The sequence below is a fragment of the Osmia bicornis genome, chromosome 9 (assembly GCF_907164935.1).
Source record: "Osmia bicornis bicornis chromosome 9, iOsmBic2.1, whole genome shotgun sequence".
In the NCBI taxonomy this organism is placed as follows: Eukaryota; Metazoa; Arthropoda; class Insecta; order Hymenoptera; family Megachilidae; genus Osmia; species Osmia bicornis.
This window is the reverse complement of record NC_060224.1, coordinates 6,757,158-6,783,078: the sequence shown is the minus strand read 5'-3', so window position 1 is coordinate 6,783,078 and position 25,921 is coordinate 6,757,158. Positions and strand designations below refer to the sequence as shown.

The window sequence follows — 25,921 nt, the reverse complement described above, 5'->3', positions numbered from 1 at the left end:
AGTGCTAAGGGACTTATTTATGCGCCGTGAACGTGTATTTTACGAGCGTTAAACTGAACTGAAAACACTCTACAAATGAATATTCGAAATGTATAACGCGTATTTAAATTTTATCTCGATTAAAATATTTCAAAAGCTAAAATGAAACACATTTGACGAAAAAGTCAAGTGATTTTGTACGGATTTTTCATTCGTCAGAGATTTTAATGATATTTAGTCTGTCAGAATGATTACCGAATTTTTTTTTTTCCTTTCTCTTTTATCGTACGCTCTGAAAGGTTTTTCATTTTCCTATGGTATTTCTATCTGAACGAGATCCGCGCCGTCCATGCGGCATTGTTTGCCGTAAAATTTGAACGATTTTCGATGCGTGAAACAGCTCCAACGATAGGCGCGACTCGAATTTCTGATGTCTCTTTGCCGTCCGCTAACTGAATCGAAAATTCGTATACAAGCGAAAAAAAAGAAAATAAAAATTCCTACGTCCATCGTGCTTTGTGATACCAACAATTGTATTAACAATCCTATCAATCCGAAGCAAACTTAAAACGAAAAAAAAAAAACAAGATTGCATTTTAATTTAACATCACAAAGATTAAAGTTCCAAGAAGTTTAAAACAATCAGGTACTCGATTTCGAGTGATTCTATTCGTAAAACAAATCTTATTACTACAATGCAATTTAAAATATTGAAAAGCCTTGAATTTATGTTTTAAACAAATACGAGACGGAAATTCCTCATATCCTGTATGATTTCTTCGAATTGGTGTTCGGTTCGACGGGAACCGAAACTCGCGAAACGTACGGATACTAAATGCCGAGACGTTTCTGACATGTTCGCCTCTGGGAAATCTAGTCTACGATCCTGTAATCCTGCCGCATCCAGAATATCGGGAATCCAACATGGCTGCTGGATTTACGACGCAGGAAAATTTTGACGTTCCCAAGTCTTCTTCAAACTTGGACTCTTGTCAAAATCCCTCAAAATTTCTCCAGCTTACAGTTTCATCTTTCTATAAATTTCCAAGCACACTCTATCACGATGACACGGAAATGAAATTACGAAGTGTTTTTCAGTCATTTCTCTTTCTGTTCGCAGGTAGCAACAGCTCCGCAGGGCTACGGTTCACCTGGACTACCCAAACGACGATGATGTTCGCGTTAACGACAATTCTATTTCTGCTTTTCACCTCGATCACGAGCACGGCTAGGGTGAACAGATCGGGACCGATTGCCAGCAGCAGGTAGCTCGCACGCGTCCACGAGGACATCGCTGCCACCGACTAACCCGATTACATCGTCCATGTAAAACCTAGTAGTCTAGGGCTTCCAGTTATGTATGTTACTATGTATGGAGTAGATAGTCGAATAACAATGATTTTTATTCGAGTGGGCCTGTGCGAGAGACGGGAGATCGGCGAGTGCATTTGTGAAAACGTGCCGTTCCCGGTTCACATTCCCGACGCGTTTATTCCCCTTTCTGTCCCATCGGCGATTCATCGAGCGAGTAAAATATCGGTGGAATTCGTTTTTTTACCATCGCCTAAAGTGAACACGAACACGCGTACGTTTCGAACGAACGAAGAAGATGCTCGTTAAGAAGGGTTGAACACGGTTAGTCAAGGATTTCAATAATAACCCGCTGAACGCAATACACAACCCCCTGCCTACGAAACGATCGTATTCGATGATTGGTTTTCATCGTTTCTTTATTCTTATTTCGTTCGTCTTTCGTTCGTTTAGCGACCCCGAGGTGTTCACCGGAACGTCAAGGATTAGACACATACGATATACAGGGGTAATTAATATAACTACGATACGATAACGTTAGCGCAGCGACGAGCGGCGTTCTGCTCAAATATCCGCTCCTTTTACGATGTCTAACGAGGAACGCGACACACCATAGGTACCGATTTGTAATCTGTACAAATTGTAATAAATTACCAATACGAAGTACGATTCGAAAACGAAACGCTTTTCTTTCGTCATCACCCTCCTCCTCCTCTTTAGGTGGCAAGAAAATTAACGAAGAAACGGAGGTAGGTAAAAATAATCGGCGAATTTTAGCAAAAGATATCCCGAAACAAAAACCACGTAACGAGTAACGAGAACGGTGTTATTGCGTTTCTCGGCTGGCCGGTTAACGATTATCGGTTTATGTAAATATCACGTGCCACGCGTGTACCCGGAAGTCAACCGATAAATATAATAAATTCGATTTAACGAGCCGATAAAGCTTTCCGCACGCTGGCGAAACTCTTTCGACGAAATTGCACAAAGTGGAACTGAGTCACGTAGCGTTTTCGCCGACGTAAATCATACCGCGACTGGTACCTCGACAACGCAGTCGAAAAAGGGACCTTTTTCCCCTTGAATCAACCTACGAAAACGGTCAAACAGAATAACCCGACTGTTTCTACCGGAGCAGAGCGAAGAATCTCTTGAACGAGATTAATCCGTGGTGGAAGACAAGGGAGGGTGATTCGGCGACGAGTGTCCCGCTTTAAAATTCGGAACGGAACAATCGCGTGTTATCTCTCGATTGTACGACGATTTTCTGCACCCTTTACGAGGAACAATTTCGTTTCTCGCTTCTGCATTTAGATGGTGTCCTTTGTTCCCGCGGAAGATCAAACTTTCCATTATGCACGCTTGTTCATCCTTCTTTCGGAACCAATTCGACAATCTCTCGAATTGTAAATTCTCGTCTATGCTAATACCATGCCATCCTTTTGTCATTTTCCATTTCAAATTTCGAACGTTCCCGCGATGAAAAGTCGATTAAGGAGAAGCTTACGTACCTCTACTCCTCTATTTATAAAACAAAAGCTATTAACGTCGAACTATACTGCGTTTCAGATCGAATCGTTCGAATCGCGGGGTGGCAGGAGGAAAGAAAATGAAAAGGTAAAGGCTGGCGACGCGGAATCGACGTTAATCAAGAGCGTAGAGGCGTTCGTAAAGGACCAAGCAGCAAAGCCATTCGGTCCATCTGGCTTGTCGACGAAATTAAAACTCTGCCCGGCACGTGTTCCTCGCGTCCAGCACGTGGAGCCGCTTCTACTTGCAAGGGAGCGATGTGACGTGCGCGGACGCCTAAAGCTTGATTTACACAGACGCTTTCGCCTCGAGAACTGCTCGAAGCCCTCTCTTCTCGGGTCACGTTGCTTTCGTCCCCGTTATACGTGTACAATGCTAATTCCATCTACCTCCTCCACTGCTACCCTTCTACTCACCGATAACCTCCACTGAATTTTAATGCGAATATTTACCGACCACCGCCGCCAACTGTATTAGACGAGTACGTTAAATCGTCCGAGCTGAGCTTCTGCTGATTACTCGACGGATACCGTACCGGGAATTTCATCTTCGCTAATGCGAAACGTGAACTTCGCTGATCTAATAGTTTTCTAGAAATGGCTGGCAATATCATAGTGATTCTATTTCATTTTTCTTTATATGAAAAATTAATTTTCTAGTTCATTAGTTTCATCCAAAGCTCGTTCTTCGGCGTAATAAAGCATATTCAAGCCATTACTGTTCGTCGAATGAAGTATCTAAACGAGGATCTAAAGTGAGAGCACGATTTACCAAGGTTTAAGAATAATTGATAGTTTTAGTTCGGCATAAACTTCTCTCGGCCATAGCCAGCATGGATAAGATGGCTAAGAGCGAGGCTCGCGATAAGTCCTGCTTCGAGGTAACCAGGTCCATCCTTAATACCCCCAAGAGATATTAATTCGCCAATTATCGAGAGAATACAGCCATTCCGTGATAAACTCTCTGTCCGGCTTATCGGTGGTAGATTAAACGCGGGATAACTGAACGCATAGACGGGGAGGAAAATTAATTTTCAGCCTTCTGATATGAAATTTCCAGTATGTTTATGGAAATTGCATCGCGTACGAGGGAGATGTTGAAAGTAATCGGGTCAGTTGATACGCGCAGGTGGAATCATTAACGATTTTCGAGAGTCAGCTCATTGCCGAATTCAGCGGAGAAGTTTCGGAAGAAAGACAGGAACTCGCCAGATATCGTCGGTGATCCGTCGAACGAGATATTTCGTCCAATTAACGAGCTGTAACAGGGTCACCGCGAGTAGAACGGATCGAAACGATCGGTGAACTTTCGAACCGGCGCCTGCGTTCCACGGATTCTCGACGAGCCGACGATAATAAAATAGGAGGGGAAAAAAAGCAAATTGCAGAAAGCTCGACAACAACGAATTCGTTAAAGCTTTAATTGACATCAAGTAGCTTTGTCGCTAGAAATGAGTGAAATAATTGGAGAACAGCGGGTCGCGTTCCAGCTCGACAATCGATCACCTGCAACGACGTCGGTCAAGAAAGAAGAAAAATAAAAACAGAGGGTTCGAAAGGAAATCGAGCAACGATGCAAAGAAAATTATTATAGATTGGGGTGGTATTCTATTATAAAATTGAAGCTTCATTAATTCTAAATAAAAAGATTCTTATAACCTGTTATATCTTTTAAAAAATACAGTGATTTAACTCGACATTAACGTAAGAAATCTATAAAAAGAAAAGCGCAAGAAGAAATTTTTTTTACACTGTAAATTGCCAAAGGGTTGGTTCAAGGCAACTATGAAGCTGTTTTAGAACCAAAGATGAAAATCTTTTGCCTCGACTTCGGAATTAAAATAAAAAAGAGAAACTTCCCGGTAGAAAGTGGTAAGAAAGAAGAGTAACTAAGGGAAGTTACCCGAGTAACCGATAACTCGCAGCTTCCATAAGCCGGAAGGAGTTACAATAAATATTTATCTTTTTACGTTTCTTTCTATTTGACTTGTTGCACTTTGATAATCTCGTTTTTCTTGAAAATAACACGGACTTCAGATCTCTGATCGTTCGAGGTGGGGGATGGAAACTACCCCTCGAAAACTATTAGCAAGTGGATGTGCGGGAACGGGGTAAAAACGAGGGAGAAAAAAGAAAAACGGTGAGGCCGGTGCCGAAATTGCTTCAATTAGACAAAAGTTCCTGTCTTCTCGAGTAGGATTCGAAATCCATTAATTAATTACGCGAAGAGGTGGGAAGCAGGTCTGCACGAGCGTTCGCGTAAAATGCAATTCGCGTAGCAAAAGTGTGGCGAACTAGAGCCGCTCGTTCGCACTTTTAATTAAACATCGCGACGGAGCAGCCGTAATTAATTGGTACCACCGCGCACTGTACGAGACCCCCTGGACCACCCTCGACCACCTCGAATTTCCGTGGAACTAATTTTTCAAAAAAGGAAGCCACACGAGAAGGTATCGTGACCAGCTACGAAAATTGATTCACTGGCTCGCTTCAACGAGATTCCAAATAGTTTATTTTAAGCCCATAGTTCCTCTTAAAAATTATGATTCCATTAAAAATAAAAAAAAAAGAAAGTTGAAAATTGTTAGTTAATGAAATTAAACTGCCAACACGATCAAAAAAAAAGAATGGGGGATTGAAAATGATATATGCAACGAATGTTCCGCAATCGCGTTAGCCGAACTAATTTATTATAAAGCGGTTCGATTCGCGGAGGGTGAAAACGCGAGTTCATTTCGGAATCGATATTGCGCGTCGCAGCTGTAAATTGCACGCTATTTACCGACACCTCGAAATGTTTCTCGCGATTGTAAATAATCGCTTTGAATCCCTGGCGGCTCGAACGAATCGCAGCCAGGAAATAACGAGCTGTTTCTCGCTCGAATACTCGATTCTGTAGGCAAACACTGTGAAAGGGTTTGGTGGAAAAAATCTACAAGAAGCGCATTTAGCACATTTTGAGCTTCGAATTGATGGATCTAGCTGCTGAATAATAACGCGTATTCAGGAAATTCGAGTCGTACTTCGACCGATTCGTCAGATTCCTCAGTTTGCTCGCGTAATCGCGGTCGTTAAGAAAAGATAAAAGAATCGCGGAAAAATATTCCTAGTCACGATCAATTTTCCAAACAGACCTAGTCATGAACATTCGTTTCGTATTTCGACATGCACCTTAAATCTGGCAAAGAGACTTCTCCAGAAAACTCATATAAATCTTTCTGATAGTCAATTTATTTGACGAACATTCCGACGTTCCAATCATTTTTTCCCCCGGATTTTACAAGGGATAATTTGTACAGAAAACGTTCTAGCGATGGTAACCGGTCAAAATAACCGGCGCAACGGCACCGATTGTTAATTAGCGAACGCCTATGGCAATTAGCAAGTTGTTCCGCTGTTAATTAGCGGAATTACTTTTCCAGCAACACGCAGAGTTTCCGGACAGCGTTCCTGAACAGTCGGAGCTGCCTGGCTGTGAAAAAACAGTCGTTTGTAACTTTTAGGATTGAAAATCCTACCAATTTGAACCAGCAATCGCGACGATAGATTTTTCGGGAGAAAAAATCATCATTTTTCTGACAAATTAAAACGAACAATTTTGAAAGAACCCGAAGAATGAAGTCTGAAACAGCACTCGAGAGAAAAAAATACAAGTATCGAAAGAGAATGAAAGAACTGGCTGGATGAAACGAAGCCAAACCGCTAAACGAATCGGTGTGGTTCATCGAAAGCCGTTCGGTAAACTCTTCAGCAGAGATTCTTCGTTAAACGGACAATCTGTCGGAGCGCACTTATCGGGTCGAAGCAATCAGTCGCGATTGGAGCTGCGGTCGGGTATACGCACGGTCGGCTAGCTATGCAGCTGCGCGTGAATCAGCCTCGCATTAATAGCGAAATGGCCAGGCTTGCTAGGACGTAATTCCGCGACTGGCTTCACCGGCATTTATCGTTGACGTATCAACGCATCCCTGCGGGCTTCCGGGCCGGACCGGCCTCGATATACGACGTTGGTCGCTGGGAATATGGGAATGTCTGAAAATTATTCGCCCACGATCCTGCCCTCGCTACTTCCCGCGCGTTTCGATACGGTTATGGATCGCTGATGGGCTTTCATTTAGCTCGGGAGCATTATTTGTGCTAAATTACTAAACATTGCAGGAATCCTTCGGATATGATTCTATTATTAACCGTTTATAGAAGAGATTGTCCCAAAGATATCCTCGACGGTGATTATCGTTCGACGAGCAGATCAATTTTAACGCGTGATATTAATTGGATAAATTGCACGGTACTCAACCAGTGCCGTTATTCCTGTCTCGGTGATAATACTATCTATGGTAGCAAGGGTACCGGTAAGTTAGCTCGTTCATTGCGATCGTGCCTCGGAGACGTTTAACACCGACAGCCAAACAAGACGGTGCGATCTTAGTCAAAGCTAACGATCGTTGTAATAATCGTTATCATTATCATTCCATGCGGTGAGCTGCTGGGACCAACTATCCGAACGGTGAGCCTCGGTTACGAGGCGTGCACGTCGTAGCCATCGGGGGCTCCCTATCGGCAATTAAAATTCATGTGGACGTCGTTAACCTTTGTTCGACGGCAACTTAGCACGAACGTGTCACCTACAGCTCGATTCAGATGCGATGCGACGAGAAAAGTTCGAATTAAAAAGGTCATTGAGAAAGATCGAGATGCAACTAGTGTTACATGATTCCAACCTTCGATTCTTTTCTAGCAATTACATAAATTTCTCAGGCGAACAGCTCGATCGCGTCGGATGCGCTCGGTTCTGACGCGATGCACCGCAGAATGCATTGAATTTATCGCGAACAGATGCTACGCTCGATCGACGTTCCATTACCTCTTTTAGCAAGGTGATTATAATGCCGATCCGTGCCGCAGCGTCGCTCAAAGGACGCTCTGACAGAGCTTTGAAAAAATGTCTCCCATCGAGGCGTGCAATTTGCAACTGAACCAGTCTCTTTTATTTTCCCCTTTCCGCGGGGCGCTTTTTATCGATTAACTCCTAGATAAACTACTTTGGACCCGTATCACGTTATATTGAATTTTATGATATCAATTCTGTTAATTAAAAAAATTCGACCAGAAATTCATGAAACTGAGTATGTAACTCTTATTGTTCACTCACCCTCTGCGATGCGACCAGTTCAGCGGATGATCATTGAAATTGAATCCTGAAAGAAAAGGAGAGAATTATTAGAAGAGGTAGTTACAATGTTTGGAAGAGAAAAATATCGGAAAATTCTCAAAACTTTCAGCGTTTTAGGATTTCTGAAACAATCTGTACCAAGCGTACGTCGCGCGAATGTATTGTCCGGCGCTCTAAGGGGGTGCACACGTTAATTGGCCGTGGCGCAACAGTAATGCACCGATTGATACGTAAATGGAGCGGGCAATTATGCGACGGAGTAAACAACGATCCAAGCCGGTTCTCGTCGGCACCGAAACGGTAGATGGTCCGTGTAAATCTGTATCGGACCGATGTCCCTGCCGCGTCGCGAGGAAAGCCACCATCTCGTCGGTTCTGCGGGTTGATCGCCCGAAATCCCTGGCTAATTGCAATCACGATCAGAACGGGTTGCCTGATTGCCAAGAAGTTAGGCGAACCGGCCATTTCGAGGGTTCTTTGGCAGCAAATCGCACGCTGATAATCCGAATAAGCGGTCCACTCGGTTTCGACTCCCGTCTAATCGATCGTTTTGGTCAAAATTAACGCGTTCGACGCCACGAGTGATCGATGAATTCCTTTGTCTTTCGATTTATTTTTAATATCACAAACAATAACGCAAAGAGTTTCGAAACGACCTGATATTATAAACATCCTCATCGTCGAAATCGTGTTTGACCTGGAAAAATGTTTCCCAGGTAATTCATAATTTCCACTCGAGTCTTTAATTAAGCAAGGGAAGGTTTATATATATTCTAGTAAAAGTTAAAGAGGTCGTCCAATTAATCGAAAGTGGTGTATCTTCCTCCCAGCTATTTATTCTTCAATTTTATTGCTCGCGGCAAACGGGAACATCGCGATAAAGGAAAACAACGTACGAGTAGGTGAAAAAAAAAAGGCGAACCATTAATCTCGTTCACGCAAATTCATCTTTGCCGTGGTCCACTATTTCAACGGGGCGAAAACAACGCGAAGCAACTAAAATGTTCGCCAAACAATGGGACTACATGGTATTTTAGCGAGAAAGGCGAGAGAGAAAAATGCATCGGTGGCGGGGTGAAAATGGGCCGCAAATTGAACGTTGCCATTAAATAATTAGGGCGAAGAAACGAGGCAAAGTATTTCATCACTTTCCACATAATTTCTCCTTTTTTTTCTTTTTTACCTCTCTTCAACTCTCTCTCTTCTTTTTTTTTCTTTTTATTTCGACGGTCCCTTTAACGTGAAATTATATTTCTATTACGCACGACCGTATTTAACCCATTATGCGTGGTCGTTGCTGCAATTTTCGCTGAAACGCGATTAACCCAAATACGCCTGACGTTCTATACACGTATTCAACGCGATTAACCTTTCGCTTCTCAGATGCGCTTTAAACGTATACCATAATGACACCTGTCTCGAACGCTTTCCCTCTTTTTCTTCGTTTATTATATAACAATATTTTCCATCCGTATTTTTATCACGGTGAAACCATTAGAGAAAATATAAAAGCAAGAACAGAAATCGCAATCGATATGACAAATCAAATAATAAAGAAAATAAATTGGGATCGAGTAAAGGAGAAAAATGACTCGACCGGCGAAGAAACGCCGCGTTTAAGAAGATAATTAACAGCCGCTACTAATTAATGTTGGCCGCGTAATTACGCTAGTACCATCGCGAACGAGCCGTCTTTACTTCGGATCAGCTGGAGGGTAACTTCGCGGTTGTTTATTAAACAACGACGACCGACGAGCTTTCCGGAAACGGAAGAACTGTTCGAGGGTTGGCGCGTTAATTAATTTTCGTGTACTTTCGTGGCGCTTCGATCGACGCTCGCGGGGATGGTAGAAAAGCGACCGCGGGATATTTGCGACGTTTAACGCGAAACGTTTCGCCGACGAAAAACGTTACCTACCCGATATTTCTCGAGCCGAGTCGAGAAACATTGATGTTTGATCAATTATGCGCGCGTGCCAGCTGTAAAACACGCCCGGTGTCGCGTCCAATCGGTCGGATTCCGCTTGTGAATCGTCTCGCTTGAGGAGATTCCGCCTTTGATTAATCGCGCGAGCTCGTCGGTTTCATCGAACCGAGCTATTTCACGGGGAATATTTCGATACGACGTGTCGCTTGCCGGGATATATCCTTTGTCGACACGCGGATACCGGAAAATCATTTTATTAATAACCAGAATATCGCGGCGACCGTCAGTTTTAATCTGCCATCAAATTCATCGTCTTTCAGCCGGGATTAAATTCGACTTTGATAAAGGGAGATTCAGACAGCTACACATTGTACTGATCGAACGAGACACTCAAGAAATTATTGGATTTATTTTCTCCCGCTGTCTATTAGCGAGTTTCTTGTCGAGCAATTTATTTCATTAAATTACTCTTCATTAATTTAGGTTTTCCATAAAATGTAGATTTATTAAAATTATTTCTTAAATTACAATGAATTTAATTTCGTCTACGATTGTGAATACTTCGTTTTACCTGTTTTACCATTTTTTAAAGAAGATATGGTACAAATTTTTTAATTTTGGAAACACTTCAATTTTCAAGTGACTTGGTATTCATTCTCTCCGCCCAAGAATCAAGTAACAAGAACAAAAATATTGCACGAAACGCGAAGAAACGTGCAGTCATCGTTATTTTGGATAAAAAGGGACCTCTCCTCTTGGCACAGATGAATCGTGCTGGTAGCGAAGCGATTGAGGACCGTGGCGAGGGGAGAAATTCGTCGTGTTTGCCGAGACAACGGAAGCAACCGGAAATACATAAGAGAATACGGTACTTGGACGACATTCGGCCTCCCAACGGATTTGTTGTACGCGTCGCAGACGCTAGTGGCTGCCATCCAAAAATATTCCTCGCTCGGAACGCTTATTTCGACGCGGCGAGAGCGGTTGCGTCGAAGGGAAAAGACAAACAGGCAAGAAGAGACGACTTTTCCATTCCCCCGCGACCCCTCCGACACGGCTATGTACACACATAAGTATGCAGTTTTCGTCCAGGAAGCGTCGAGATTTCGCGAAAATTTATTCGCCCAACTGATTTTGTCGTTTTGCAAAAGATTTCCTGACTCGTTGCTCGCGAGCCAGACGTATAGAGGACTCCACGGGGTAGAACGGTGATTTTAATCGTGCCAACGTCAACATAAATTTTTCCTTATTGAATTATTAAGATTTCTCTTCTGGGTCTTTTGAAATTGAAAATTATAGTTTGCGAGAAATTTTACCAGAGTTCATCAACACAGTAGAAATATCTGTATATAGTCAGACGCGCTTTAATATTATTTTAATTACAGGCAAAAATGACCATCGGTTCTTAGAATTACTTCCCTTTTCCATTGTTCAAACACGTAAGAGAAACTCCGGGAAGATTTCTTATGCATGTTCGAAAAAATGTTCCATCCAAGAACACGGTTTTCAGAATTGGCGGGAGAAAAAAAAAGGAAGAAAGCTAGCTGGAAGGTACCGACGGTCCGAGCAAACTACCTCTGCATAAATTTCCCTTAATTCGCTGTTCTTTCACGCTGTTCGTAATTTCTTTCCGCGATTTGAAATCGTTTCGACGAAAAATCAGTGAGTAGCCGTGTATCTGTGAGACGCGTTCAAACTTCCTTGCGGTTCCACGACTAAATCTTCCTCGTTAACGAGCGAACCCAATTTCCATAATTCTCCCTGCCGGCATTCTTTCCGTTCTTGTCTTTAACCACTTCTGGAAATCTTGCTCGCATTCTCCTTCCTCTGGTAGAACAAATCTCTGTTGTTCAAGCTATATTCCGATTAATAATCGTGTTTAATTTAAATGAAAAATCCCGAGGCAAGTTTGAATTAAACATTCAGTGGCGTACGAATGGTGTGAAACTGTTGCAGATAAACGGTGAAAATTTCTGCGGGACGATCAAAAGAACCTCAATATTCTCTCCATCCCCGTCTAATCGCCGCGAAACAATCTATTCAAACTTCAAACAGCCGTTACTTGTCCCTAGGGGTCGCTTCATCCCTTCGTCCGCCCAAAGTGACTCGCAATTACAGTTTTCCGACGTGTTCGCTCATTAAAATTACATCAACGTCGTCTGTATAGAGAGTACCGTCGGGCACCGCCTACTTATCCCGGTGAAATGCGGTTAGGGATTTGCCGGAGGCACTCGGTCGGTCCACGGTTGACCCAGGGGGATGAATGCGAGGCGGTCCGATAAGGAAAGCACGGGAGAAAGTGCTCGTGTTGCAGTATCCAGCTGGCCGTGTCAAGGGAAGTCTTCGACCTTCCTTCCCAGACGTGTCACCGAGTGTTAACGACAGACGCTAATCTCTTCGTCCTAGCCTCGAACAAGTTTTCAAGTCTTCGATTAACCCCGAGTCATCTCGCTTTGATCGTTTTTGCGCGATCAAGGGTACCGTTCACACGCGGGCTACTCGAAAGGGGTGTAAAGAAGTTGACGATAACTGAGTGACTGGTGACGTTTCGCGTGAAAGTTTTCAGTGGAAATTGAAGGGCAGCTTGTTGACTGTTTAACGCTTCGATAATCATCGTTTTCCCTGTCTATGAGAACCACCGAGTGCCACTTAACGCGTGCTTCCTTCGTATTTAACGGTAATTCGTGATGTGATTAAAGTCGTGCGAGTCGGAGGGATCCCTCTGCGGTTCTTCCGGTGTAAAATCGACTCCCATGGTTTACAGAAATTCCCACCCTTTGATCTTCCGTTAGAACCTTGATAGAAAACTGTGAATGCTAGAAGATACTTTGACTTTAATACTAGTTCTATGAAGAGGAGAAAATTGAGAGTACTTAAGATAGCTAATTTTAATCCACAAAAGTATTTGTTCCTATCAAGTTTTAAGCTTGAAATTGATGCATCACGAATAGTATCGCAATACGAGAGCCTGATATGATAACTCTATTAACCCAAGGAAACAGGATAATCCTGCTTTCCTGTATTATAATTAGAAAGGAAATACTATTACAGATAGCTGGTTGGCTATAAAATTAATTAAGGCATCGTTTCACAGAGGGGCGAATAATTTGTGTATAACAGTTTGCAGGATTCGAGAAGAGAATCCCCTGAAACGCGCGATGAGTTTAAATCTCGCAGACAGCTAATACCGTGCGACGAGGTGCGAATTAGAAATATCAAATTCAATGAAACCAGCACACCGGTGCGCAAACAGAATGGTACACGTACACCGTATCGTGTGAAGCATCAAATTCGATGGAAATGCGCGAACCTATTCAATACGTATCCAGATTCTATCGAGAGAAGTGTGTATAAGCAGTTTCATTGGATTCGCTATTTCTAATTCGCCTTGCTACCCTTTCTATCGCTGCGCCCGTTGCTCGCGAGACGAAAAGGCCACCCTTTAGATATCGACAAAGTAAATGGACGCGAATGGTACACGGCTGGCAATTTGCTGAACAAAGAGTCCCGCGTCGAATAGAGTTTTCTTTTTTTTTTTTTTAAGGGAACAAGTAGAAAAAGGCGATCGTAAAATACCTGGGTGCAAAGGGAGCTTTTCAAACGATTCCAGGTAATTGAGCTTTCTAAAGGTGAAATTTGCAGGTTTTTCAATTTGTATTTATTTGAAATAATCCATTATCGAATCATGAAGTACCGAGATATATTTTTATAACAAGTATAAAATTTAATAATTAACGTCAGGATCAGGTGCACCTTGCAATTATTTAAACGAGACACCTGGGCGAGATCTAACGAATGCATAGGTTTCCAAAATTGTTGCTACTTTATTGCCCTTCGCCAACTGGCCACGTTGCCTCTTCATTAACGAAGGGTTAACGAAGAGTTCTGGCCCGCGTTTAACAGCCAGCTGTCCGCCTTCCAATTCATCTCTGTCTCGTTTTCGTGGTCGAACGTGGCTTCGAACGGTAGAAAGGCGAAACCGCGATGAAAAATTTCCCCCCTACCATGTCTTCCAGCTGATTCCATGAAAAACCAACTACACCAACACCCAACGTTCAAATTATCGCATAAAAGTTGCCCGTTCGCAATTTTCCAGGCCAATCGAATTGCTAATTGAACGGAATTAATTAAATTACAAAAAAAAGCAACGGTTGGCCCAGCCGTTGGTAAAACAATATTGCACACATTGAAAGTAATTGTTCGTATAATTGTTACGTGAAATTCGATAAATAATTTAGATGGAAATTGACATGTTACAATTTTAATAAATCTGCAATTTGTGGGTTCGATATAAATTTCAATTTGGAAAAAAGTGGAAGTATTTCAAAGCCTCGACTTTCGGATTAAAATTTAAAAAATAACATTCTTTTGGCTTTTTGAAGAGTCCCCGTGTTTTTGAACGACGGTGTACATGCGTAATTGCGACATCCGTGAAAGCATCGATTTTCATACCTCTATAACCCGACGTCTGCGGTTCGAAAGGAAAGAGTTATTCTACCTGGATATTGGATCAGAGGGAACGATAATTCGCGGAGGTCTTTTCTGTCCGTAAGCGGAAAGAAAGCTGCCCGCGTACGGTGGAGCGGATAATTCGCGGCGATCCACGACATCCAGAGATTGCAATTTGGCATCGACGAGACGATCTCTCGTTGAAAACGAGAACCAACGATCCGCCAACATATTTTTCCTCTCTCTCTCCCTCATTTCCGTGCGGCCGCACCGAAACCCGTTTAATTGCAGAAACATCAGCGCGGAATGCGCGAGCTCTCCGTTCTATTGTGTTATTAACATTTTAATTAATACCTGGACACCGTACGAAAGACAACACGGTTTTTTGCCGTCGGATTCCCGGTCTCGTATAAATGTAAATTGCAATATCCTTTTCATAAAGAGCGCAATTTTGTATCCGCTCCGCGAGCGGGTAACACCGTGCTTGTAACTTTACGCCGCCACGCTACACGGACACGAGATAATATAAAATCCGCTTGTACCCGTAATTACGTATGCCGCTCGTTCGTCGTCCGCGTAAATTGAACGCGGACAAATCTGTTCGTGGCAATCGGTGCAACGATCTAACATCTTCGAACGCGTGTATCAACTTCCTATCTCGCAGCTATGATCGAAGATATTTTATAGGACAGCGATATTAATGGTGAAAGCGAAGAGAAAGAGGAGTCGGCAATCGGAGGAAAACGACGTCCAATTGTGGTCTATGGTCTGCAAGGGAATCAGGTGGAAATCACAAGCAATCGGGTGAAGAACGATCGACGAATAATTACCACAGCTGGCTTCGGTCAAATCGCATTACGATCTCTTCTATCGAAGAAGGAAGCGAATCGACGAGCTTCGGCCCGAATTATCCGGTTAACCGTTCGCCGTCACGTAAATCTGATTCGACCTCGAAAGTGTACGCAGCCCGCAAACTCGCAGCTTGAACGTGCTTACCGTCTGTTAGCGAATTGGGTTACGTCAACGTCATTCATAACGAATCTTCGATGCTTCCCGTCAAAATCTGTCGTTCGCCGTTTAATATTCAGAGGCCTGATTTTCCTTCGATCATCGCCTCCCCGACTTCCTCTTCTTCATCTTCCTCCACCACCGCGATCGATATAGACAGAGACGGGAGGAGGCGAACTTTACGGCTTCCATCTACCTCGGCTCCCACCGTAAAATCCTCCTTTTTAGTCGGCTGACAAGAATTGCGATCGAAGCGAACTTCCGGACGGAGGGAAAAAACGCGTGAAATCCAAACAGCCTGGCCCGGTATCGATCAACGCGAAGTTGTTAGGTCATTCCGTAAGTAACGTCGATTTTCTCGACACGAATATTAAGTGGAAACTTTTTCAAAGCATTCTGTGTATTTAAATTTGTAAACAGTCCACTTGCAATTTCGTGAACAATATTTTCTTTTGAATTTCACGGAGTTTGTTAATTTAGCATCCAAACTGGGAATGTTTAACTTTGAAAAAGGTGTGCTTGAATATTTTAGATAACTGCAAGTGGTGTACCAGTTATTGCAAACGTTGCTGTTTTTTTCAAATTAAACCTTAACCACGAGTGCAAGGATCTTTGAAATTAATTAATTTTGGGTCTTTGAATAGACGCCTCTTCAATGTAAATTAATTTGCTGAATTTCGAAGGGTTCTCAAGCTGTACAAAAGTTTCTACAGGTAATTTAAGCAGAAGTAGAGGCGATACAACGGCCGATTATGTGCTTGAAGCTTAATTTCCTAATGATACACGTTTCGTGAGCTTATTATTTACTTTCCACGTTGAAACGTGGCCGACGACAAATCCCGACGAGAACTTGAAAAATTCATTGTTACCAGGGAGAAAAAAAGGTGGCCGGCAATTAGTCTAACTGCAATTTTCATTTTGCGGTGAAGAACGAGGCGAGGGAAACCGAGAGACGCCGGAAACGCGGCGGTATCTCTGCTAGATTTAACAACGTGGAGTATTCATAAATTTCGCGGAAGAGAAAACGCCAGGAGCGACTTTAATAAGCGCGTTTTAAAAATGCCGCTGAATTGTGTAAAACGTAACTTATACTAATCAAGAATGATCGACGTTGAAAGTACAAACGTTTACCCAGTTATTCCGTGAATTGTAACAAGTATCCTTTTTCCCAACTATTAACCGTTGAATATCCAAATAGAAATTTTCACTCGACGCTAACAAATTCTAAATTCTAACGAGGATCTAATGCTGAATCAATCATCTGCAAACTAATCGTCCCTCGAGTTCCTCAGACCCGTCGTACCGCAGTTCTCTGCACGTTAACCGATGTCGATGCAGTTACATATATACACAGTCATGCGTTTATATTACGAATACGTCTCTGTATTTATCTATCTTCGATCGATGTGTGTGCATCTGCATATCAGAAGCTTATATCCTTCCATTTCCTCTAGTCATACCTTCCTCGAATCTTCTACCAGACTATATTTCAATTAGAGAGACTTCAAAGATACTATATTTCAATTTTCGTTATATGACTTTATAGTATAGGCTCTTATAAATTCCTGCTATCTTCAGAATGAGAATACAAAAACATTCCAGCTACTCTTTGAAGAATTTACCATCGATAATAATTTAAATTACCTTTCTTTCAAACGAATTAACTCAAATTCACGCTGGCGTTCACGGTACAATGATAAATATTTAAAAGAACAAGAATGGAATTCAAACAATATCATAGATATTCAACATTTTCCGCAACCTCTTTTACACCGTGTCGTGTTCGTTCATGCTTTAAAAACGATGCACCGAAGCCGGCAATCCGAAACCAATGGACGACAATGTATACCCGTCATACGGATACAGCCAGCTATCCAATCGCGACTAATTCACCGCGTCCTGGTCCGATTTATATTTCGTTGAAATCTATTGCATCGACAGAAAAAAAAAGCCAATAGCCCAGGTCCAGTCGGTTATTCCGGCTGATGTATTATTATCCTGGTCCAGATTCACGGTTCGCCGAACCTCGCGACATCCGGGGACATCTTGTACCCCGGTTCACGAATATTCATCTTTCTCCCGCAGCTTGGTTCCATTTACCGTCGGCCTGGTTCGCGACCGAGTCCCGTGAAATCATTCACGACAATGCATATCCGCGAGATTCTTCTCTTACCCCTTTTTTTTTGTCTTCGCGTTACGCCACGACGATCCTCCCTCAAGGACTAGGGTTAACTAGGATTCGAATGAAACCATGGTTGTCGGATACTCCCTGGCCTAAAATCGACCATTCGAGAGACTTATCGCTGGTTTGAAGCGTGCTTCCATTGTTGTTTGAAGGGAAACGCAAGAATAGTCTTCGTCTCTGCCCGGCTCTTGATGGCTACTCGAACAATGAATTCGACGGCTGTACTGAAGTTGAATGGTTGCTCTGTTTTAGGCTGTTGCTTCGCGGCTGGCAATTGTGAAACGAGATGTTCAGTTTGGTGTACTGCTCTTACGGTGACAGTTCTCCGAATATTCCAGGATGAGCAAGAAAATTCGAATCGAAAATTACAACGCTCTTGAATATCATTCTACGAACGATCTACCGTTAAGTACCAAGACCCTTTGATCCGTCCGAAGCGAAACAAGAAAATAACTTATCTTACAAACGGGACAGACGAATTCTCCGGGTAACGAGTGGAAACGTGACTGGTACCGAAATTCTTCGACTGGTACCCGTTATCGTCCTCCTCGGCGGGGGCGGCACCGTACGAAATTAGGAGACCGCAGGAGCCTCGATCCGCTGGAACGCCACTAATCGTCCGCGTCCGCTCTCGAAATCGGACAGTTCGGATTCTTGAGTGGCGTACGTTCGTCGAAGTCCAAGAGCAAGAGGATCCCGGACGGAAGCAACGAATTCCCGGGGAGCCTAAACGGTCGAGCACGTCGACTTTGTCGCGAGTCTCGATAATCCGTCCCGAGAGCCTTTCGAGATTGATCGAACGAACCAGCTCCTAGATAAAGACATCCGTGACTTTTGCGCTCTCCCAACGACACAATACCCGGTTTAATATTTTACAGATAGCTTCGATACTGATGTAGACGCGACTCGACTCGTTCTCCAGAGGATCGACACATGCGACTGTCTCCCAGAGAGCTTCTTAAAATGAATTTTAAACGCGAAACTGACTGGTCCAAGCTTCGCAGAATCTAACGTCGCTTTGGATAAAAGTGAACTACGTGATTTTGACGCGAGCCACCCTTGTGACGTCAAAGGGGTTATGGATAAACTGGACTTTGGAGGAGCCGTGTCTTTTATTCGATCGTAAAGGAATATCCGAACAATGTTCCTTAGATGGAAGTTAAACGATGGATCGAAATTCAGATGTTGTTAAGGAGTTTGTTATTGTATGGTAAATGGAGGGTGGTAAGTTTGAATTCAAAACAATGGATACGTTGATAAGAAAACGGAATCTATTAATTCTGTAGCGGAAGTGAATGCAGAATAGAGGTGTACATCGTTCACGTCTCAATTCACAGGACACCTGGTACGGAATAGCTATGGTCGTCGATGTTCCGAGCAAACACGGTTGCTATAATCTCGGCACACGCGAGCATAACACGCGTGTGCACGCCTATCGCACGTGCACGCATCGCATGTTAATGGGTTTAAATATTGAGACAGTGGAAGCATGAATCCACAAAGGATAAGGAACGTTGTAACTTAGGAGGATGGCTCCGAAGGAACGGAATCGAGGAACTACCATCATATTCCGCTTCGTTTCACGCCTTTGTCTAACTCGGTTCGATGATCGGTCTTCGGGTCGATCTTGGCCCTCTACGCGGGCCAACAACGCGGAAATGACGGAAGTGTGAATAAAAAAAAAAGAAAAAACAATGAACGATGAGAGAAAGAGCAGGAGCAACCAGCGACGAAAGTTTACGACGGTGGGTCTGTGAAATTTACTGTTCAAGTAAATGGAGGAGAAACAGGGAATCGATCGATGAACGATCGATGTCGATCACGAAACTTTCCGTCAGGATGAACAAGTATTAAAGCTTCGATCGGAAAGACTATCCTTTCCACCTACGGACGACTGAATTTGATAAGAGAAGTGGAATAAATCAGAGTAGAACGATTCGATATCGGAATCATTTGTTAACCGGAAGAAACACAGAAATGATATTCTTAATTTTCATGATAGAACTGATAAACTACATTATTATTATACGAATCTGTCCGTACAACTTTGGGCGCAGACGGCAAATACTTTAAAAGAAATTTAATATTCAAGTTCCAATATCCTTCATCTACTCTGCGTAACAGCTGCTTTCAGGTAGAACAGTCGAGTAAGCTTGAAGAAGTAGCAGAAGAAGATGATGGAACAGGGCAAGACTTTTATTTCAATTTTCGTCTGCTAGCCATGAAAGGTTCCGAAGATTTTCCCGATGTGATAAAAATTTACAATATATCCTTGATATATTTAACGTTTACGATAATGGAGACACTGTGCCGGTTATTTACGAGGTTACATTCGATGAGTTACGGTAGAATTAACGCGGCCGTCGAGTCAGCTTAACAAATTTCCCAGCCGTGCCGCGTTGATTTTTCAATTCCACTCTGTGCCTGATTGGCAACAAATCTCGATGACACTTTCCCCTTTATTATTCCTTTCATTTTACATCTCAGTTATACAGGGTGTTTTAACAAACCAAGGATGATACAACGATTTCCATCGCGAGCAAAAGAAATCCAATTGAAAAAAAAAAAAACAGTGTATCCGTGCGCAGAGCCTAAAGGAACCGAACGATACAGCCTGATTTTCCAGTTTATCGATTCTGTAACGGAGACGGGGATAATGTAAGCGGGTGTTCACGAGGAGCGTCGCCGAATCTGAATCGAATCGGAATAGAGAGAAAGAAATGTATTCTGTGCGGTCGGGCTGACGCGGATTTCGCTTGGATAAAGGTATCAGCCGGAATTCAATGAAGAGGGCCTACCGTTCCGTTATTAAGGAACCCACGAGACCCAGCGAGCATAACAAATACCCAGAGCCGAGAGGGAGGGCACGGATGACGATACGCACTCGACAGATCGATCCTCGAAGCAGGGAAAATGATCGTCGCCACCCTTTTCACCCGTATCGAACCCCCAGTCCATCCTCCAATGCACCGGGATTTTCATCGACAATGAATTAGGATCATTGGACGGCGTAATGGAAACGGATACCAGGTATAAGGGGATCAGAGACCTCATGAAAGATGCAGCGATGTAATGCTCTTCCGTTTTCTTTTTCTTCTCAAAGATTAATGTTCCCGCGATGTCTGGAGTATTTTGAGTAAGTAGGGAAATGAATAAATGTGTATTAATTATATAGAAAGATAATCAAATGTTCATGGTAGATGAAATGAATAATCGCGTTGCGTTTAATTTTTTCGGGAAATGGAAAACGCTGTTTGATTTCTTCAGGTTTCAAATTATGAACGATTTCCCTGAATAATTTATATTAGATTCTTTCGAGCACCGACAGAGAATGAATTTCGTTTTCAACGCGATACGTAGCGCGCATAAATATTCGATTAAAGGTAACCGACATTCTGCGCGGGACAGTTTTATATCACGTCGCGAGTTGGATAAAAATAAAAAAATAAAAACGAGGGAAAAGAAAGGGGAAACGTTTGGCATCGCTCGCTGTTTCGAGCTTTCTCGAGGCATAAACCGAGAAATTACGTCGCGTACATAAAGCGAAAGATTAAATCGAATCGATATCAGCCTCGATATTACACGAACGACGCGAGGAGAAAAGGGGAAAAAATAAACCCGTCGAAATTGCTGCGCCATAGCTGCTAGAGTGCGTAATTCAATTTCCGACAATTGAATCGGTTATTCGAGAAATGTATCGCGTTCTTCGCCGAACTGAATTAACTGCAGCGAACACAGAGTCTGCAAACTTTTTCACCGTCGCTTTACCGTATCGAATAGATTCCCAAGGATTTTCCCTCCTATCCGTCCTGCTTCTGATGGAAAAAAGATAACGGAGGGTACTACTATTATCCGTGATAAATTCTTTAAACGTACGCGAGGATCCTGCCTTTGAAAATCTTACCCAAAGAACTACCATGAAAATTTATCCAGAAGCTGACTATTGAATATTTAACGACGAGCAGCGAGTCGTACGATTATCAAGATTTAACTGAGAATAGCGAGTAACAGGTAGCAAGTAAAGAGTATGACAAACTTCTGTCCAACCATTTGTCTTCGGATGGAAGCAAGAATTTAAAAAAAAAAAAGATAAATTCAATGGGATCGCGGATAGAAGAACATAATAGAGAGCGGCAGAGTGCGCGAAGATAAGGGACCAACTCTCGGATCGCACGGAACGTAATTAATTAATTAACGTCGCACCTGGACGTAACAGTCAATTATATAAAGGCTGATTCAGCCAGGAAGCAGCGTGACTTCTGGTAGCGCAATAAGGCCAGGAAAATCCTCGCGCTGCTACAAAAGCCGGCGACAAAAGAAAACGTTCCTTCCGGCTCGCTATTTTCCGAGTGCAAATCCGAGATGGAGAACGGACGAGCGCAAATATAACGAAGAGAAATTAAACAATGAAGTACAAGAACGCCGGCAAGTCCGAGCGAAGCGATGGAGAGAAAAAAAAAGAGAGCGGCAAGGAAAAGAAGGCGTGGAATGAAGAAAGAAAGAAGGAAATTAGAATCTTCCAGAGGAGGGGATGGAAAATAGAACGGGGTGAAAAGACAAAGGAAGAGGTTAGCCGGTGGAAAAGCGAAACAGAGGGAGAAGCTAGGTCGCCGCGTTTATAATTAACGTTAGTTTAGTCGGAAACCGTGGCGTCACAGAACCTGGAACTCGATAAACTCGACCGCGATTGTTTAACGAGGAATTTTGACGAAGCAGAAGAAAAAGTGTTCTGCATTTCGTTTGGAACACGATAAAAGTTCAATCCGTCAATTGAAAAATAATTCTACCCCAGCGAAAGGATTCATTTGTAACTGTGTATTAAATGAAAAATATTTCTTTTTGAAATATTCTTACGTTAAGTACCTTTATGGGCAGATTTTCCAGAAGGTAACGAGACGGGATAGCAGGAAGTGAGGTAAAAGGGAGGCAGAAGGAAAACGAGATACTCGAAGGGAGGAGTTGCTTGGGGTCGTTAGGGGATTGTCGAGCATGCTGGATATTGGCTCCGATAATGGGCCATCCTGGTAAACGCTCGTTCACGCTCGCCCCGAAAACTCTCGAGAACGTTCCTCTTCTTTCCTCTTGCCTCTACCTGGCTAACACAGCCATCCCTTTTAACCTCGAATCTCGTTAAAGCCCTGACGCGGGATAAAGGTGTCTCACCCGCGATTAAAACGACATGATTTTGCACGCGTGCTTCGAAAAGAGACGGACATCCTATTCGTAGTGATTTTTTAATATCGATCCCTGCGATTGTTGTTTACCGTGAATGAACGGAACGATCGATCATCCGTTTCGCTAAGAAACGAACCGGAAAATCTTTGATCGATGAACGAGTAATTGATGATTCTCGCGAGGTGTTTCAAAACGGCAGTAAAGAGTGGCGTCTTCTTCGCGTTGGTAGATTAAAATTGTAATTTGGAATTAATTCAGCGTCGTCGGGCTTAACGTCAGCCGAAACGGCAACTGTGACAAAGTCGAAATTCCGTCGTTCGAACGTATTCGTGCGAGTTTAAGCTTCCATCGCGATCACGAAAAGCGTGCTGAACGTCAGCCGGTGATCTCTGGGCTCGATTATTTAAACGACGAAGATGCTGTTCGTCTGGGACAACGTCGGGGGATGAGGTCGTTAAACGACCGTACGCTAACGATAAATCGCGTTATCGTGTGTCACGGTGACGCGAAATCGTTTCAAGGGATTATAACGGCATGAATTTTGAGCGAGCACGAACCCACTCAAAGATTAACCAGCTTCAACTGTAATTAACGAATATTGGATAATTGCATCCAGCTAATTGAACTTTGACCAAACAGCAAAGAGGACTAAGCGATAAAGAGTTTAACAGGATTTCCTAACAGAGAAGTGACGTATCAATTTGAAGCTTTAGATTTGGTGAAACTTACTTCATACACACGATTTATCGACGTTAATACAAAAACAAATTCGCTTTGAAAATTCGTTAACATTTGCGGTTAAAACGGCGCAAATGAAATGTAAATGCAATGTGTAAATGAAAACGTAAACGTTCTGAAATGTTTACGTAAATATACAACCTCGGCGGGCATTCATGGACATTTATGGACATCGAGCGTTGCGTGGCAGCATTAATCAAAGATAAATTCACCGACCTCCACGGACCGTTCGAATTTCATAAAACAACAGTCGATAACATGTCGTGTAAAACTGGGATCAGCTGTAAAACGTTTTGTTAGTTTACAACTCTGTACTGATGAGTCTGACAAGGGAATGGTCAAAAGTGGATGGAAGAGTTGCTCGTCCAGACTACATGTGTTTATTTGAAAGAACATGAAACGAGGAGTTTATGGTGCAATTTTTGAGTGCCATTGGCAACGGGTTCAAAAATTATGGAACTTCGAAATTTTCATATTTTTAAGTGCAAATTGCATCACACATGCAATTTTCCCTGAAACTAATCTCAAATTTATGTCTTTGTCGCTTTTACGCTTAATTTTCACTTCATATTTCGATTTCTCATGTTTTCTAATCATTTTTACTTAAAAATATGAAAATTTCAAAGTCCCGTAACTTTTGCACCCGTTGCCAATGGCACCCAAAAATTGCACCATAAACTCTTCGTTTCATGGTCTTTCGAATAAATATAGTCTGGACGAGCAACTCTACCATCCACTTTTGACCATTCCCTTGCGAGATTCAGAAATTGTTTCCAGAATCTAAAGATACTCCGTCCGGAAGGTCGGCGATGCACGGTACTTGAAAATTGTTCCTTCTATCTTAAGATACTCTTCGACGCCTGCACCCCTAGACACCTCTATTTTTCTTTATAGATTGCTGTAAAATTATGCAACCACTATTTCGTTTAATTTAAACCGTACCTAATATAGTAACAATAGTAACTATACGCTAATTTTCATCCGACAGTGAATTACCTCCGACTAATGTCTGTTCCAGCGTAAAATTATCCGAGAAACCAGTAACCAACGTTACGGTACGACAAAGTAACTCCTTGACGAGGTATTCACCATCTCTACGCCTAATTTGCATCTCATTCCAGTACTCGTATCCAACGTCTTCGAACGGATAATCGAACCGCACGCCACGGTTCCCAGACGTTGTCTATAGATAAGCTGGTTAACGGACAACGTAACATCGGCTCGAGTGGATTAACACGCGATTAACCAGCCAGGTACGCGACACTTTCACGATAAGTAATTACGTCGAAGTGGCATTTAACCGTGCACCAGCTCGCGATTAAACGAACGTACGCGATTCGCGGGATAAAGGTCGACCGCCTCATCGATTATACGAACGATCGATACGGGATATCGGTTCCGGCCGCGGCGATGACGAACAATTAACGGAATTATTAACGTTATTCCAGCGTATTATAGGAATTAGTATTATATTGGCATTCAACACCTCGTCGTTGAGTGTCTAATTAAAAGTAATATTGCGACAAATGTAACCGGTAAAATAACAATTTCACCCACGTGCTAGTCGCTCGTTTTAATTATTCAAAAGTAATTTTTTCGTATACGGATGTGCAGGAGAGACTTCATGATTATTTTCATGTTCATAATGAACATGTTTGAACAATTATCAAAATGTTTCGCTAATTATCAAATGGTTTCGAGGGAAAATACAGCTGCTCGAACGGCGCTCATGTAAGCGAGGAGGTAATTATATTCTCCGCACGTTATAATTAACGATCGCCGTGACGATGAAATACAATTTTCACGTGAAATTCATCGCGCTCGCGGGCCGAAGAAGAACGCGGGGAATCGCATAAATTAAAATAGACCGACGTTCAACTAACACGCAGTCAGCCAGCCCTGAACCCGCCGGCCATTTCGAGTAATCTAAATTGTCTAATTAATCACGGCTCGGATGCTAGTTTCGATCGAGTACCGAGCTTCGTTCGATGCTAATGAAATTTTTGAAACGAACGATTCCCAGTCTCGACGGCCGGAGGAAACGGTGGCTAATTAAAACGATAGAGAGCGAAAGCTACACCTAGCTATTCGACTGTTAGCACCAATTACTGTTGAAAGTGCTTTATGCCTGATAATCATTCCACCACGAACCAATGAACCTTGTGAAATTAGTGGTTTAAACGCTAATCAAATTTCTTGCATATTGCTTTTAATAGAGAACGAATGAAACGAAACGGAATTTTATCGTATTAAGGAGATTTTGATAAAAACGCTTTCGCTGAAAGGAATAACGAAAAGTTACGAGCTTCAACGTTCTCTCGAATGTTTAAGAACTCGTCGCTCTCGACACCAGTCACCGGGAATATTGACTGAAAATCCCAGGGGTAATTGAAAGCTTTCGTCGCTCGCACGCGTCTCGACCTAGGCACCGAAAGCTGCCAAGTGTC

At 42.8% G+C, this 25,921-nt stretch overlaps 2 protein-coding genes across 6 annotated transcripts in view; one reads left to right on the top strand and one right to left on the bottom strand.

Moving 5' to 3' along the window:
- LOC114874391 overlaps positions 1-1,956 on the top strand; it is an 83,019-nt gene extending 81,063 nt beyond the window's left edge. Inside the window, exon 6 of the mRNA XM_029183616.2 lies at positions 1,100-1,956. Within this exon, the coding sequence (XP_029039449.1) occupies positions 1,100-1,248 (149 nt within the window). The 3' untranslated portion in view covers positions 1,249-1,956. The remainder of the gene's footprint in view (positions 1-1,099) is intronic.
- LOC114874392 (tetraspanin-12-like) overlaps positions 1-25,921 on the bottom strand; it is a 182,760-nt gene that overhangs the window by 133,159 nt on the left and 23,680 nt on the right. For all 5 annotated transcript variants that reach the window (XM_029183618.2, XM_029183620.2, XM_029183619.2 and 2 more), the window contains one exon: positions 7,972-8,017. The gene's annotated coding sequence lies outside the window, so the exon portion shown is untranslated. The remainder of the gene's footprint in view (positions 1-7,971; positions 8,018-25,921) is intronic.